At 50.0% G+C, this 17,885-nt stretch overlaps 1 protein-coding gene across 2 annotated transcripts in view; it reads right to left on the bottom strand.

The window, feature by feature from the left end:
* The window catches only part of LOC146203507 (procollagen galactosyltransferase 2-like), a 262,190-nt gene that overhangs the window by 158,112 nt on the left and 86,193 nt on the right, over positions 1 to 17,885 (bottom strand). Inside the window, exon 10 of one of the 2 annotated variants that reach the window (XM_084588815.1) lies at positions 504 to 775. The exons of the other annotated variant lie outside the window; for it this stretch is intronic. Coding sequence (XP_084444941.1) covers positions 679 to 775 — 97 coding nt within the window. The 3' untranslated portion in view covers positions 504 to 678. Of the gene's footprint in view, positions 1 to 503; positions 776 to 17,885 lie in introns of those variants that run through there. 2 annotated transcript variants of the gene reach the window in all.

Genomic DNA, 17,885 nt, shown 5'->3' with positions numbered 1-17,885 from the left:
TCTCATACACTTATTTTCCTGAGTAAGAGGATGCAGTCTCCCAACGTCTGAAAGATGAGACTCAGACCTGCAGGCACTATGTTGGGCTCTGAGCGAGGAAAGAACCTGGTAGCCACAAGTTCCTTCGGTGGTGAGCGACCAGAACTTTCGAAATCACATATATAATTTTTGCTTGGGCTCGGTTAGCAGTATCACAACGGACAGTTAGGACGTTTATTGCGAGAAAATCTTTAATGACGCTTCGGTCGCGGGACAAGGCCGGTCGCTCGGCCAAAACGTCATTTAACTGTTCTTCCCAATAAATGTCTCATCCTACGTTATATATCTACATGCCCAAACAGTGCGGGAAACGGCTGCGCTGCAAACCGTTTGCACGCGTCTACAAATGTGCTATGGTGACGTCGCGCTGTACAACGCATAAAGCCGCGTGACTATAGACACTCTTCCCACACAGACCTCGTTGCGCGGTCTCGTGGCGGAGCGCACGAGTCTCACGCTAAACACACACTAAGAAGGACACGTCGCCGATGCCGCTGTGTAGCGGCTATTACACGCACAGAAGGCAGCGCCGGATGTGCCTTATCCCGTCCGAGTTGGATTAAGCCGCGCCTTCGCAACCGATCGCATAGCTGCGTCGCAGCTTGTGGCCACGGCTCGATGCGGTGCACCCCAGCGTCGTCACCCCATAGAGCAACATATATATATAAAGAGAGGACACTCGACGCCATCTGCGGCCCAGTTGAAGGTTCCACGACTCCAACAGATGGCGTTGCACCTACAAAAAAAAAAGTTTTAGCTGCAGGACTGTATGTAATTAAATATTAATTAAAAACATTTCGAAGTAACGGAATATAGATTATTTGGTTATCAAAAGTAAGGCAAGATTAAATGCAAATAGTATTAATTCTCACGGCTAGGTGGCATCTCAACCTCCTGATTGAAAGGGTTCTGCATTATCCATAGTCCCATATGCCGGTGCGAACACTTTTTGCGTCCCTGTCGTGGCCCTATAAAAGGGGCGCGAGAGTGGGTTGATCACGAGCAACATCGTTCTGTATTGCTTCAGGTGCTGCCTCCGCCTTTTTAAACAATGCCGGTGACTACTTCGCGCAAGTGCCTCTGTACTACGGGACCATGGAGGAAGGATGTACGGGACGCATGCGAAAAACCGAAACCGAAAGTAACATTGCGGCCTCCGAGATTTGGTATTTCTAAGCGCCCCGCTCTGAGGCTGGCCCGCTTCGCCGACTCCGCTGTGCGCTGAAACCCAAAAGTAGGGTCCCTAGAAATATTGCTAGTCTCTCGTCCGCCGGCCGCGGCGGGCGCTGCCGCTGAATGATCGCCGCGGTGGCGCTGCGGTGAACCGGAGTGCGCCACTGCTGATGGAGCAGACGTACCATCACCTCAATCGGGCCGAACTAGAAAAACTTAACGCGGCACTCCGGTCGGCGGTAAAGACGGCACTAGGTGTCCCTCCCCACGCGGCCACTCAACGCCTTCTTCACTTGAGCATCCACAATACGGTGGAAGAATTAATTGAAGCACAGCGGGTAGGACAAGTAACTAGACTACGAAGCACACGCACCGGACGTGCCCTACTCGCGAGACTCGGCTATCCAGCCCCCAGCGCCCCCTTACCACCAGATCCGGAGCCCATGGACCCCTTAATGAGAGCAAAGATCCAAGTGGCCCCAATCCCGAAAAACATGCATCCAGACCTTAACGCGGGCCGACGGCAGGCCCGAGTACGGGAACTTCAACGTACATTAAGAAATAATTAATTCGTATTATACACCGACGCAACAAGCAACCCCGGCAAACCTGCCGCGAGCCTGGCCGTCACGAACGATGACGGTCAGGTACAAGTAACAGGCTCCATCCTCACGACCTCGATCAGAACGGCGGAAGAGACAGCCATAGCCCTCGCCATCCGATACATCTCATCCAACCCCCTGAACAAACACTTGAAAACCTGCACTATTGTCACAGACTCACAGGCAGCATGCCGAGCCTTCTCAAACGGTATGCTGTCTCCCAAAACCCACCAAATCCTTCGTCAGTGCAAAGAAAAGACGCAAACGCCGCTTATTCGAATACTTTGGGCACCAGGTCACGCATTTCTTTCTGGCAACGAGCGCGCTCACGCGCTCGCCCGCGAACTAACTTGCCGGGCACCAGGAGGGAAGACTGAAGACGGCCGATTACCAGCTAATACGGAAACCGGAGAGGAAGATGCTCCGAGGCCATCATCAAGCTCTCAGTTATCAACCACCACAGAACCACTCACCTTTCACACTTACCCTCGAATACTACAGGCAACAACGAAGAACACTCCCCGCACCGCACAAATCTCTCTCCAGAGCAGATGCCACTGCTTAGCGACAACTTCAAGCGCACACATTCCCGAACCTCTACCACAAACACCTTTTCTTTCCCTCGCGGTACCCTTCAATCTGCCAATCATGCGCCAGCACCAAACCAACACTATACCACTCCATATGGGCGTGTCCAAAGCCGCAAGGCTTCCCGCCCATTCCCCACCCCACCGTCTCCTCTTGGGAAGCTGCTCTGTCTAGCTCACACCTGCAAGATCAGCAACGACTGATCGAGCGGGCGCGCGGGATAGCAGCAGCTGCCGGCATCCTGGACTGAGGAGGCCGCCTGAAGTGGACACGACCACCTAATCACCAGTGCCTAGTTATTGGGTTTAAATAAATGTTTTTTCCTCCTCCTCCCAGACGACGCACGCACCCTTGCGCTTCGAAATGCATTCCCTGCGCACTGCCTGGTGCCTTGTACGTGCGATGCTACTCTTTAGTTTTTTATTTCAGTTTAGTTGTAGTGTTGAATTCGCGCCCCAATTATTAGCATAACCACAGAAACGTTTTTTTTTTTTTTTTGTCGTGACCGAAGTTTTACGCGCATGCCCCGGAGCCGATGGAAAAACGAAGCTGCTTTTTATACCCTATTGTCCTCACTGAATACTAACGCGGTGCCGTATTGTAAAAACGTCTTCTGAAGATTTTGTATAAACAATTACGCTTGTATGAAGGACTATATTAGACGCACATTCTAGGCTCAGAGGACCATATGTGCGAGATACAGAGCGCTATCGCCGGCGTTTTCGTTCACGCTATAATTTCACCTTATCTTCTTGTTAAGTTACGACACGTAAGTAGAACTGGAACCTTTCGGATGCATGCACAATTAAAGCACGCAAGATTGAAACCCGAGCCCTGCAAATCGCATCGCGCTTCAGGAAAACTGCTGATATGCATTCTTTAGTGGTTAGGAAGCCGAGTAGCCACTCGAACATGCCACCCCTTTTTTTGAATTGCGTTTTGCAGCCTCAAAACATGTTTTAACAGCCAGCTGCTGCTTGAGAGGAAGGCCACTAAGCCTTCTTTTAAACTCTGCCCTTGAAAGGTGTTCATTTTAATTTTTCATTTTATAGTCCTTTTACCAACTTTATCACCAATTAATTGTATGTCTTTCATACGAAAACCTGCTTGAGACTTGGAAGTCTTTATTCTTTACACCCGCCAGACTTGATCCTTTTCTTCTTGACAGGGTGTTCTGAGTTAACTTTCGTAAGTATTTGCAGGTTATATGCAGGCGCGCTGCATCAGAAAGAATGGTACAGTTCCTCGCAAAGTAACGCCCATTGGAGGAGGGGAAGGTCTTGGTCATGCATGGGCTTCAATCCGCAGCCGGGACACAAAGTGAGTGTCGCAATGTCCTAAAGAAGATTAATTATCTCTTCTGTTTACTTGACAGCTGCTATCTCCTTCACTTTCTTTGCTCGAATCTACACTGCAGCATTCATGGCAGCTTCATCTGTATAACTGCGATGGAGCAGAACTCGCCGGCTTAATTAGTTTGCTTCCGGAGATCCATCCTCGCTTGAGTGGCATGTGCGAAATGTTCCTTGCTCATCATCAGAAAGATCGGCATTTGTCCACGCGGTGGTGATGACTGCAGCTTTCTGCATTCCTGGAACAGACAGGCGTCACATGTACGATCCACCATCACTGTATTCTTCAATCGGCTCACTGGTGCTTTGGGATCAGTGCGCTTCCTTTTCTCTGCAGGTCTCCCTGCTGACGTTTTTTGCTGGCACAATAAGTTGCGCTCATTTCATTTTGGAACGTCAGGAAGCACTGTCTGGACGGCATCCACCGTGAGGTAACATCCCGGGGAATCAATTAACCTTTCCCTGAATCACAGTCTTCTCAATTCAGCTAGGGTTTGAAGTGTCGCTCACAAACGACACTATACCTTCGTCGAGCTCTCTGTCGCCGCGCTTGATGGTGCGCTTCCACCTTGCCTCTTCTCTGCGTCTTTCGGTGTCCTAAGACAGAACATTTCACCTTGAACGAGCGCTACCCGCTCTTGCGCCCGCGAGCACGAGTTAAGTTGCAAGTCCTTTATTGAATAGGACGGCTCATGGCCATGGATGGAGGTAACGTGGAGTAGGCAGAATCTTTAGTGTTTTCACAAATCATCCCTCAAATCAAATTGCTCTGATCAGGCCACTAAAGGAGCCATACTTTGCAAATATTATTTGTGTGTTAGCGTCAGTTTCTAGAAAGCGGTAGGGTTCGAAACACATGCTGCCACGCTTGTCCCGTTGTGTGCACGCGATCGCACATCCATAAAAAAGGAGCACCAACACCTATGCTTGCTAACTTCCGCGGATTCCGGCTCGCGCGCGCAAAGAAGTGCACGTGGTGCATAAGCGTTGCCACGGCACTAGCGGTTCAGCAGGGCGCAGACGCGCAGTACGGCACAACCTACAACACGCTCCGACGCTCCGAAGGCGAGAAGCGCCCCCTGCGCTTTCATCCGAGAAGCGGCCAACCAGTTCCATAGGGAACCCCGCTCGGACGGCAGACTAGCAAATACTTCTAGGGACTCTACCAAAAGTGGGCCGCTGGGGCCCTATGGGAGCGTTCTCTTTATCTATATGTTACTCTATGGTCACCCTCGCCCGATCACTTTAGCCGGTTTGCCGAGGCGTGGAGTGCTCGGTGCTGAAAGCCGTCGTGCACACCTTAAATTCAAGCTCACAGACTTTACTGCAGGCTGCGTCTACAAATACACCCTTCCCCTACTAACGGATGTAATGCCATTTAACTACACTGTTAAGTTGGTCTACGGCGAAAGACGACAGCAAGATGCGGTTATAGCGCCCGAAATAAGCGGTATGAAATATCACGGCCGGATAAGCGTGCACCTTATAGTGTCGAGCTTGCAGCGCAACTTCAAAATTATTCAGCGCTAGAACTCGATTCACACGTGGTCCAGTCCAAGGCAGCGTTCGGTCGTCCGTGCTACATGTTCAGGCCTTTAAAGGGCAACTCCGGGGGTTTTTTGACATTCGAATATTCTAATAAAAATTTTACTGTAGATTTTCCTCTCCGTCCTGGCGCATTCTACAAAATTTGAGCGCCGTACGATAATCCGTTCGCTCGCAACGCGACTTTAAAATATGCTGTTTTCATGGCTTAAGTTGAGACTATTTCCGCAGGGCAATACTGAGTTTCTGACGTCACAAAAAGTATACCGGCGTTACTGTCCACTTCCCGCATGATTATGAAATTGTGAGGCTTATATTGAACTATACCTCAGCCATTTTATGCAGTGCGTCATGATTTCCATACTTTATTTTCACCATCCAACGCACGTACGAGTGTTTCTCTAATACTGAGTGTGACGTCACCATTTCGACACCTGGGAAGTCGTTTCTGGTCGTGAAAGCAGTTTCGGTTTCGATTTGTTGTTTTTTTTTTTTAAATAGTTCTAATTGGAATTTCGAAAAACGGTTTTTTGTGTTCGAGTTAGGACGTGCCGAGGAATGTAATTCAACCAAAAACACAAAATGATGGAAAAACCACCGGAGTTGACCTTTAACAGCTCGCGAGATGTGTCCATGTTCTTGTTCTTGTATATAGTGACCGATAGTTATAGTTAGCGATGGATGATAGAGATGAGAGAAAGAAAGAGTCTCTCTTCTTTTTTTAGAGGGAGAGCTCAGACAGAGGAAAGAGGTTCTATCTAGAAAGGGATTCTTTCCCTCCCTCCTCTTTCCCTCCACTTTCACTCTCTTTCTCTATCTCTCTATCTCTCTCTCTCTCTCTCTCTCTCTCTATATATATATATATATATATATATATATATATACATAAGCAGATCAAATAAGGGGAAATGAGGGTGCTCGTTATAAGCCAACAGTCGGCAAGGTCAAGGAAAGCGTTGGGGATGGTACTTTATGACTTTTTTTTTTTTTACTGTTTACTTGGATAATCACAGAAATTAGTAATGTAATCTGTTTAGGGGAAAGATAATTAAACACAAAGTAGAAAAAAAAAACGTACCGATGGTGGGAACCGAACCCACGACCTCCGAATATCGCGTCCGGTGCTCCTCCAACTGAGCTATATACATCGGCCGCTGTCCCCCCTGCTACTTGCTTGGGTATTTATGTTGTCTGTATACGAACCTTGAGAGTGTTCACCAGCGCCACCCTCAACCATAGCGGCGGACGTGGAACGTCCTTTGTTACCGCCAACGTCACGTAGAACGTGATCAAGAGCGAGGGCGAAAGCTATGCTAGAACCCTCCTACGCTACCTATGGCTTCAAGACTGCCAGAACCGAGACCCCCGTAAGCTACAAGCCGATCAAATAAGGGGAAATGAGGGTCGAAATTCTGCACGGGTCGAAATTCTGAGCCCGCAACAGGCCGTCATCCTGTTGGCGGGCCGGTGCGTATGCTAACAGGGGCAGTCCCGATCGGACACTGAAACAACGTTAGCCCGACCCGAAGTGCTATAACTGCAGTTGAAGCGACAACACAGAAAGGAAGCGACAACACAGAAAGAAATAACTTCATGACCACGAGTTAATTTAAGAGCTTTAAATGTTGAACTCTCAGGTTCAAGATGATCAATCTGTGGAGTGTATATAGACACATCGATTCAATAAGTTTATAAATACATGTTAAATTTCAAAAAAAAAAAGTTATTCATTAAAAAATGTTTGAGGCATATTCGGCCCTTATGCGCTATGAATCAGGCAGGGCTGATGTTTCTTTCGTCGCTCTAACTGGTGGCTGGAATGACTAATACATCCTCAGCAAGAATAGCAAGTTTTGGGTACGCGGCTGCTTTCCGTCTCCGAAACTACGCTGTTTTCAACTCTGATCAACGGGTTGGTCGTGTGGTGGCCATGTACTCTATTAGCTCCTCTCGCACCACCACGGCACCACCAAGGGGCGTCACCGCTGCATTGTCAGGGCCGAAAAAAGCGGCAACTCAAACACCGCGGATGCTAGCCTCTATTCCCTGCACGTCCTGCTACGTCTAGGCCGCGAACAAGCCGCAATAGAGATACGTGACAGGTGAAGGCACGGCGCGAATCTTGAAACAGATACCCAGACGAAAAGGGCGATGTAAGTGCATGTTAAAGATCTCCAGGTGGTCGAAATCATCCCGGATCCCTCCATTACCGGCACCTCTTTCTCTCTTCTTTTACTCCCACCATCCTGTTTTCCCTTACGGCGCGTTTCAAGTGCCCACCGTGAAGTGTGACTGATACTGCGCCTTTCTTTTCCTATACAAACCAGTTTACACTTATACCTAGACATCTGCGCCGGTGTCACCGAAGCGGGAAACAAGAAAATCGAAACTCATTAGGCAATAACGACCTACACTTTCATTTCTTCATTTTCATTTCTTTCTTCATTTACAGCTGGCAGAGATTCGTTCCCGGCGAGGGCACGTGAAGGCGAGGGATATCGACGTCGGGACAGAACTCGGACACTTGCATACGGAGAAAACGCAGGAAAACACTTCTTGTGGTGCAATCAAAACGCCCAGCGCACCATGGCCATTTTCACTCTTTTGCCAAAGTTACGTGTAACTCGTGATTGGGGAGCCCGGCCCGGTCAGCCAGGTATACCCTGGGCCGGTCCGAGCCCGAGGCAGATGGCTTCCAAGAGTACCGATGTCGGCCCGCGAGCCAGGCCAGATGCGGTCATTCGGGATGGCCCGAGCCCGTGCACAGTTCGCTCAATGCTCAAAGCAGGTGCGGCTGTGTCGCCATCTCGCGGTGCATACGCGCAACGCAGGAACGGAAGCGCCGGTTTGGTAGCTCTCCAACGCGCCCTATGCATCCCCATCTTTAACCATGGGCAGCGCCATCACTGCTAACTGCCGTGTAAACACAGCAAGTCCGAGTGAACCGGGCCACATTTACGAACATTTGCGGCAGAATATGCAAACGTCCGATTCCACACATGCCCCGTGCGCGCACGGCGCCAAGCTATAGAGGCTCCAAGCGGCGGTTTAGTGATGGCGGACACTCGCTTCTTTCAGGATTAATGACGGCTCAATGCAATTCTGACGTCAATTTCGATCTCATGCGAACCAATCGACGATTACAGTAGTCTGAGCATGAGTCACGCACTCCCAATGTGCAAATGGACGTGCTCTTCGTTCTCCATGCAGGCGCTGTCTATGCCGATGACAGCGACCGGAAACTATCGCAGCTGAATAATGAAACTACAAGGGACGAAAGTGCACTTAAAACACGGAAGAGAGCCCGAACGGGGAGACTACACACTGCGGAGGGGGGGGGGGGGGGGGGGGGGGCGAGCTGTGAAATTCAGGCAAGGTGACTGGTCAACCACCTCCTTCGCGCTGCGCTCTTTGAGTCTAGCTGGTCAGTCTTGACTGTCTGCGCGCCCGGTCCAAGACACGATGCAAAACGCGAATAAACACTCCGCCTGCTGTGTATCCATTGCCTTTGTTGCTTTGTTCTTCCCGAGCACACAAGTGTAGAAGGAACAATGCGACCATAGCGCCATAGCATAGCGCCGTCGTCGACAACCAATGTCACCGCAATGACAGTCAACGCTGGCCTAGCAGTGCGTCAAAATTCAAAGAGAGAAAGAGAAGTACAGAAAGGCAGGGAAAATATATAGGCGACGCCCAATATAGCTATTCCACACATGGGGATCACGATCCCTAAAACACGATGAGATCTGTAGAAATAACAGCCTGTGGATACTAAATATATGGAGTCCTACTGTTACGGAGTGCAGTATCAAGACGACGACGACGTGCTGGTGTGGTGTAGTGAAGAAGACGACGCTCAGGCTGAGCTGGGTTCGTTCTTTGGTGTGCGGTGTGTGGTGTGCGTCTAACAATGAACTAGCGTTTACCGCTGTGTACTTTTCCTTAACATTTGGTGGAGGTACCGGGCTCCGAAAACACCGATGTCAAGCCTCACCTCCGATCCGCCGAATTTGCTCGTCTACCACCTGAAGCTGCTATTTATGTTCCGCTGGCCCCGTGCCCGCAGTTCCTGACGGCACATACGTCACCTGCCCAATTACCGACGTTGTTCTCCGTCGCAACGTCATACTCCCTCATACCGTCGTGACTGTCACTGCTAACCGCAGCTATCTTCCCGTCCTTAACTTCAGCCGCTCTACCCAAGTTTTACCCCAAGGCATCGCACTCGCTGATCTGTTTCCTTTGGCAGACTGCGAAGTTGCTGCCCTAACGCCTCAGCATCTCTCGGTCGGAGCAGCATTAATTCGGCTTCTACTTGAACCTCTTTTCAGGCATGATAGCCGAGGATCTGCCAGATGACCAAGCCAGCGCTCTCTCCGACCTTTTGCTGTCATACACTGATATATTTGATTTCGGGGACCGACCATTGGGCCAAACATCCGTTATGACTCATCGCATCAATATGAATGACGCCAGCCCCATCCACAGAAGGCCTTATCGTGTCTTCTTTACTGAGCGGCATGTTATACAGAAAGTTGACAAGATGCTGGCGCAAAACATTATTGAGCCTTCCTGCAGTCCCTGGGCGTCCTCTGTCGAATTAGTCAAAAAGAAAGACCAAAGTTGGAGATTTTGTGTCGACTATCGCCGCCATAATCCCGCGAATTGACGACGCGCTTGACTGCTTGCATGGTGCCAGCTATTTTTCTTCCATTGACATGCGTTCAGGCTACTGGCAAATTGCTACCGACGAACGGGATCGCGAGAGAACAGCATTTGTCACCCCCGACGGACTCTATAAATTCAAGGAGATGTCATTTGGTCTCTAACGCTCCTGCGACATTCGAGCGCATGATGGACTCGCTCCTCCGTGGCTTCAAATGAACATGTTTGTGTTACTTAGATAACGTCGTCGTTTCCTCCCCCACGTTCGAAACCCACCTTGATCGACTTTCTACTGTCCTGGCCATTTTTCGGCGCGCCGGTCTTGAACGCAAATAAATGCAGCTTCGGCCGGCGCCAAATCAAAGTCCTGGTTCATTTGGTTGATGCGAATGGTGTCCAGCCCGACCCTGACAAAGTTCGAGCCGTGCGCGAGTTCCCTACCCCGCGTAGCTCAAGCGACGTTCGAAGCTATACGAAACTTCGCAGACATCTCTTGTCCGCTTACCTTTCTTCTGCAGAAAAGCGTACCTTTCACATGGGGTTGTGACCAAGCCTATGCCTTCACAACGCTTATTTCCGCCCTCACCACTCCACCTGTTCTGGCGCACTTCGATCCTTTTGCACCTACCGAACTGCGCACCGACACTAGCGGCCATGGTATTTGTGCCATCCTTGCCCAGTACCAGCATGGTTCCTCCCGCGTTATTGCTTATGCCAGCCGCCTGCTTTCGTCCTCTGAGCGTAATTATTTAACAACAGAGCGGGAATGCCTTGTACTTGTTTGGGCGCTCAAAAAATTCCGCCCTTATTTGTTTGGGCGGTCCTTCTGCGTAGTGACAGACCATCATGCTTTGTGTTGGCTGTCCTCACTTTAGGACCCCACTGGCCGCTTAGGTCGCTGGGCCTCACGAATACAAGAGTACGCATTTAATGTGGTATACAAGTGCGGCCACTTACACCTAGACGCTGACTGCTTGTCCCGTCATCCCGTAGATCCTCTCGATTTGTCTGACCGTACTGCTGACGATACGTTTTGTCCATCTCGGACTTTTATCAATATCGGTTCCGAACAGTGTCGTGATCCTGCCCTGCAACCAATTATTGACCAGCTGTGCAACCACGCCGATCCTTCCGCCAGCATGTTTGTGCTCCATAACGATACATTATACAGACGCAATATGCGTCCAGATGGCACGGACCCCTTACTGGTCGTTCCGGCTCATCTGCGCTCTAGTGTCCTCTCGCCCAACTTCACGACGTCCCTACAGCAGGACACTTGGGAGTATCACGTACGTATGACAGTGTGCGACGCAGATTTTTCTGGCCTGGTCTCTACCACTCTGTCCGTCGCTACGTCGCCGCTTGTGAGCTGTATCAGCGCCGTAAGACACCCTCTCTTCAACATAGTGGGCCCCTGCAGCCAATCCCAGTGCAGACTGAGCCGTTTTCTCGTGTGGACCTCGATCTTCTTGGGCCTTTTCCGACGTCGACTTCTGAAAACAAATGGATTTCTGTGGCGACTCATTATACCATCCGATATGCTACAACTAGGGCTATACCTACTAGCTGCGCCTCCGACGTTGCCGACTTTCTTCTGCATGACGTCATCCTGATTCATGGCACTCCACGTCAACTGCTCACAGATCGTGGCGGCTGTTTCCTCTCTCAAGTGGTTCATGACATTCTCCGCTCATGCGCTACTCGTTACCAATTCACCACGGCCTACCATCCGCAAACGAACGGTCTTACTGAGCGCCTTAATCGCACATTGAACGACATGTTGTCTATGTATGTGTCCGATCACCATCGTGACTGGGACGTCTCCTTACCTTTCGTCACTTTAGCCTATAACTCCTCACGCCATGATATCGCCGGATACTCTCCCTTTTATCTACTCTTTGGCCGTTACCCTTTACTCCCCTTCGATAACTTGCTGCCTCTTGACGACTCTTCCTGCACCTATGCTTCGGATGCCATCGCCCGCGCTGATGCCGCCCGCCACACTGCTCGAGAGCGGCTTAGAGCGTCTCAGCGCTCTCAAAAGCGTCGTTATGACCTTCATCACCGTGACGTCAACTACCCTCCTGGTTCCCACGTACTTCTTTGGCTCCCGCGGCCCGCCATGTGGGGATGTGCGAGAAACCTCCGCCTCGTTACGTGGGCCCTTACTGCGTCTTGCGGCAAGTCACCGATGTGACCTATGAGATCGCCCCTCTACAGCCCGAGCAATCCTCCACAACCCCTCATCCAGAACTCGTGCATGTCGCCCGTCTGAAACCATATCATTCAAGTTCTGCTGTGTAGAACGCACCGGGACGGTGCTTCTCCGGTGCGGGGAATAATGTTACGGAGCGCAGTATCGAGACGATGACGACGTGCTGGTGTGGTGTAGTGAAGAAGGCGACGCTCAGGCTGAGCTGGGTTCGTTCTTTGGTGTGTGATGTGTAGTGTGCGTCTAACAGTGAACTAGCGTTTACCGCTGTGTACTTTTCCTTAACAATACATTTGCATGCAAATGCACCAGCGCGCACTTTTCTGATGAAATGCTGAGACGCTTGTAGAGACAAAAGTGATCGCTGATGCCCGCTAAAGTCTTGCGAGCACCTGGAGACACGTCACATCATCATCAGCCGGACTAAACTTACTGCAGGGCAAAAGCCTCTCCCATATTCCTCTAATAAACCCGGTCCTGTGCTAGCTGCATCCACCTGACCCCTGCAAACTTAACCCCATCCTCCCATCTAACTTTCTATCGCCCCCTGGTACGCCTTCCTTCCCGCGTCGCAGAGGACTAAATGCAGATGTCATCGGCTTACATAGATATCTGGCCCTGGCCAGTGTTAGGGAGAAGGGTGACGTGGGCCAGAAAGGACACCACCCTGGGGCACGTTGGGGTAGGTATAACGCGCAGCTGTCGGGCCTTCTTCACACAGAATAAAAAATGATCTTTTTGTAAGATAGCTATCTATCCACGCAAACGTCCGATCATCGATGCCCACAGTTTCCTAAGCATCAAGGGTGGCTTCATGGGCCACATTGTCGTAAGCACCTTTCACATCAAGAAAGACAGCCACGGGCAAGCGTTTCATTCGTTTCTGTTTCATTCGGCGCCTGCTTCCAGTCTCGATCCGTTGTCGCCGTTCTTAAAATACAGCGCGGCGGTCTCCGCAGCTCATCGGATCACAATACCGTTGAAACACACATGCGCGTCCTAGTCCGATATCAAGGTCACTGCGTATTCTAGATGACCAAATATGATTTCCAGCAACATCCACAGCATCCGCTATAATGTCCTCCAACCTGCCAGTGAGGGCTTCTTTGCACGCCTCCTCCGTAAGCGCTTGAAATACCGTACATTCGATGTGCTAGCTTGAAAATGCGGTCTCACTCCCATGGGTCTCCACATCACAAAACCGGAGAACACATCGGTCCAACGACCGTAAAAGCAATGTCATGTCCAGACAACTGCTGCAAGAACATGTAATGTGCTTCATAGTCGAGACATGAACGCCAGAATTCACTCTGATTGCAGCTCATGTGTCTCCCTCCTCTCAAGTGGACTGCAAAAGGCTGAAGGCCATCATGGAGGCAACCCGTGCTCCTTATATAATTAGTGGCGATTTTAACGTACACCATTTACTCTGGGGCAGCACTGGATTCGCCAACGGAATGATTTTGGCCTTATTCCGACAATGATCTCTATGTAATGAATGACGGCAGTCACAATTCAAAATATATATTGGTGCGGTCTGTTTGTTTTATGGAACTTACTTTCCGGAAATCATACTGCTGAACTGTGGTTCCCTTTGTAGGGAGCCTATTCTCAGCCGTCGCCAGGGTGAACTCCGTACATGGCCACCGATCGAAGCGGCTGGGAAGAAAGATAAGGCAACAGAGATCGACGGCGATAACATAAAGGACGCTTTCACTTACAGAGATAGAAATAAAGGGGGACCGCAGCGGCTCTTTTCATCGCTTTCGTCCCCAGCCATTCAGTGCTGACATGGCCATGCGTTCATTGCACTTACGTCTCGCTGGGCGACAGGTATTTCTGCCAAGATTTTCTCTGCGGATGGCAGGGCAAAAAAAAAAAAAAAAAAATTTGAAACTGGGTGCATAGTTATTCGCTAAATGCGTGTTACAGTGCGTACCACCGAGCCTCGTTATCGCCGTTATGCACCACCAAAAAACACATACTAAGACTGTCTTGCTGTGAGCTCGCGATACGGGCCCCGATCCCAAGAGATGTGTTGGTTGACGGTTCGACTTCCGACCGATGGCTGACAGAAGTTGTAACTAGCAGTTATGTGTTAAGTGCCACGCAGATTCAAACGTAACCGTTACTGTACTTGCGTGACATTGTGGGGCCGTGCGACCTTTGACCAGCAACCGGCTAACCGGGCAAGGTGGTTTTTTTGGGGGGTAAAATATATAAGGTAAACAAGTATTTCATCAAACGAGTTCAGAAACATCGCTATAAACTAATACTATTTCATATTTCAATTTTAATCAAATTCCAGTGTCTTTCTTTATTCATCTCCCTCCATTCTTTGTTTACCACCTCCTGTAGGTGAGAACTGATAGATGGCAACGGTCGCATTCGAACAGTCACACATTAATAAACTTTGACGAACGCTCAGCGTTTTAAACTACAGAAACGCTCACCGGAAGACTTACTGCACCAGTAAACGGGTGGCGTCATTCGAAGTCTAATCAAAAACGAACGACGCAACAACGTCTTGATTCCGGGATACCATACATTCATTCGAAGAGTTCGTTAGTCTAGAACTGTACGTACTCATTATTCTCCATGCCATAATCGTCCTGCGTAAAGACGAAGCCACTGAGCGCCGTGAACAGTTTGGTGCCGTAGAACGCACGAGTAAAATTCCCTTTTCATCTCATTACGTTTTATTTAAAATCCCAAAGGCTTATTGGCAAAATCCAAAGCCAATCACTGGGGCGCTTTGCTTTGCGATATATTGTCACGTGGTGGTGGCAATGCCGCAGGCCACAAATGAACAGACAGGCAGGTGTAGTACTAGGATGAACTATTTATTGGGCTGACTTGCGCCCGCAAAAGTACTGAACAACTCGGCGATAGCAACGAACGTGCTCGCTGGTCGTCGAACAGGGAATGCCCGTTTCACTCGTCAGCGCTCAATTACAAGCGGCGAAGAAACATCTAAATAAAACCGCGAAGGCTGACCATAGCATAACCTGACATTGTAGAAATACAAGCGTGTAGCTGCAATCCTTCGAGATACATCTCAAATCGTCTGCCGCAACAAAGGAAATGATAAAGCCGCGTCTTGCGACAACGAGCATGAACAAGCAAAGAATACAGAATTGATCCGTGTGCTAGAATCAGTGATAAGGCCGCATACCGACGGCTGCCGAAAAAGAACAAATAAACATTTGAATGGTTCGCGGCAATATGTATGCATTTTACGTGCGAGTCAAACAATGATACATCGGCACGAAGCTGGTTTACTAACGTATGCGAGTGAAACAGTTGCGAAGTAGGACAATACGAGGGATGTTCACATAAATTTTCCCTTCTGGGAAACAACTTTATTTATTTAATGATTGGTTTAGTTTGGTTTACAGGGATTTAACGTCCCAAAACGATTCAGCCTATGAGAGACGCCGTAGTGGAGGGCTTCAGAAATTTCTACCACCAGGGGTTCTTTAACGAACGCTGACATTGCACAGCACACGGACGCCTCGCTTTTCGCCTTCATCGAAAAGCGGCCGCCGATCCCGCATTATTGCGCACAGTAGTCGAGCGCCCTAACCACTGCACCGCCACGGCGGGGATTTATTAAATGACAGAAAGGATAGCTTGGAACGTCTAATTCTCCTTACTTTCCCCTCTCCCTCAACTGTCTACCCCCTCGTCTCGGTGGGAGCTGACAGAGGGCAGTGGACACATTTATTTAAAAAAAAAAAAAAAAAAGTTGTGCTCGCCGCCGAGCGAGAAGCTGATCGGCGACGTAGCAAGACCGAGGTGCAGAGGGCTACGAAAAGCACGCAGCAGCGGGAGTGAAGTCGGAGACAATGCATATGGAGCAGACTGGAACCTCCTGAACTTCCGTCTCGGACGAAGTTAGCTCTAAAGGAGCTCCGCACTGTAACCAGAGCGTAGGAAGCACCAGCACGAAGCAGCAGCCGCTGCCCAGCCAGCGGCTCACGCCGACTGTTTAACGATGCTGTTGTCTTGTTACGCTTTTTCTTTCTGCTCGCGGATATCGTAATTGTGGTTTGATTAGCATACAATTTGTCTTTCGGGGGTAAGCGCTCAATGGCCGTGCGATACCCATCGAGACGCCCATTTTCGTAGGCGTTACTCCTGCCGAAGATCAGCCGTCTTGAACTCAGAATGCAACTACAGCTCTGCACACCAGCTGCGGCAGCTCGGTTGTTAAAGCATTCGGCTACTGCGGCTACATGAAATTCAATGCCGGCAGGGGCGAATACGGATCCGCATGTGTACACTATGGCATCCCACATATCCCATGTATTGATTCAGGAACCGCATTTCACACGTCGTGTTGGTTGTAAAGGACAAAAGGCTTGATTTCGGAACTTGTCAGTGCTTATTCCACAACAGTTACACGCAAACGGCGCTCGCTCCATCATAGACAGTCACGCCCCATGCTGATAGGTCTTTCATGCGTGCGTCAGATCATCGTCCCAGTGCAGGCTGTCGCGCTTCAGGACTGCTATAGAGCACCAGCGAAGATTCGATTATTCGAAGATTTACAATAGCGCGCAACGCGCACAGTTACTAAGGCAAACAGTGACTACAGGGAGAACTGAATTTTCTGCTCTTCCTCAAGATAGACAGTTGAACGGCAGCTGCACCGCACGGCACACACGCGATTTTCTTGGCATCCTATCACAGCGAGAAAAGAGCAAACAAAATTCGATTATTTTCTATCCACATCTACAAAAGCCACGCCCCTTCGCTTTTCTTATATTGCGCTACTCTTTTTCTCTGTCAGTTCGCAGTTTCCTCTCATTTCAACGTTCCTAAAATATTCTGAGCCTCCCCCCCCCCCCCCCCCCCCCCCCCCCCTCTATTTTTCGCATCCCTCTTCACGCGCCATGGCAAGGAGATGAATGCATCGCAGTATGGCGCACAGCGTTCTCGAACCTAGCACCAAAGTTTGTCGAGACTTCCGCCGAAAAGTAACAAGAATGCATAAGCGAGTGTTAATTAATCAGGCGCCTCCACGCGCATTCCCCTCTCAACAACCGCGCTCCCGCACGCCTCGCATCGTACCCAACACAAAACGCGACTCGCGCTTCGCCTGATACCTGACTACACAGTTCACGGTTCGCTGACCGGACGGTAAAGTTGAAGTATACGGAGGTGTTGGAAGATTCCTCGAGCGCACATCGGTGCTGTGCGCTGGTGAACAGCGAAAAGCAGAGGAAAGGTGCAAGTGCCGTGCTGCAACGCTTCTGCCGCACACACCTTCCTTTTCGACAGAAGAGTGGCCAAACCTTGCGTGAGTCGCGGAGGAGCCGAGGAGCAAGCGAAACCGGCTCTCGGCGAGTTCGTGGCGGGCGCACCGCTGGAGTTTGCCCTGATGCCACCACGGAAAGCCACACGCTGCTCACGCAAGCACACCGCGTCGACACACGGTGCTGACGAAGTGACGTTTAATTGTGAGCAAGCCCAGAATAAGGGAGAAAAATCAGGAGGGAGTAGCAAATGTAACGTGTTCTCTTGATACGTAAATTCCTTCCTTGCACCTTCTAGCATGTACCGGCTGTTACTCCAAGAACGAGAGGACGTGGCAGCTCATCCGTTACTTTTGACTCTCTTGGCGTTTTCCACTTGGCCCATCTCTCCCAGTGGTGTCTGCGCCTTGAAGCCGTCAGGAACAGGCTAGGAGTCCTAGGTTTTGGT

This window comes from Amblyomma maculatum, chromosome 1 (assembly GCF_055883805.1).
Source record: "Amblyomma maculatum isolate TAMU_Amacu chromosome 1, ASM5588380v1, whole genome shotgun sequence".
Lineage (NCBI taxonomy): Eukaryota > Metazoa > Arthropoda > Arachnida > Ixodida > Ixodidae > Amblyomma > Amblyomma maculatum.
This window is presented reverse-complemented; position numbering and strand designations above follow the sequence as displayed.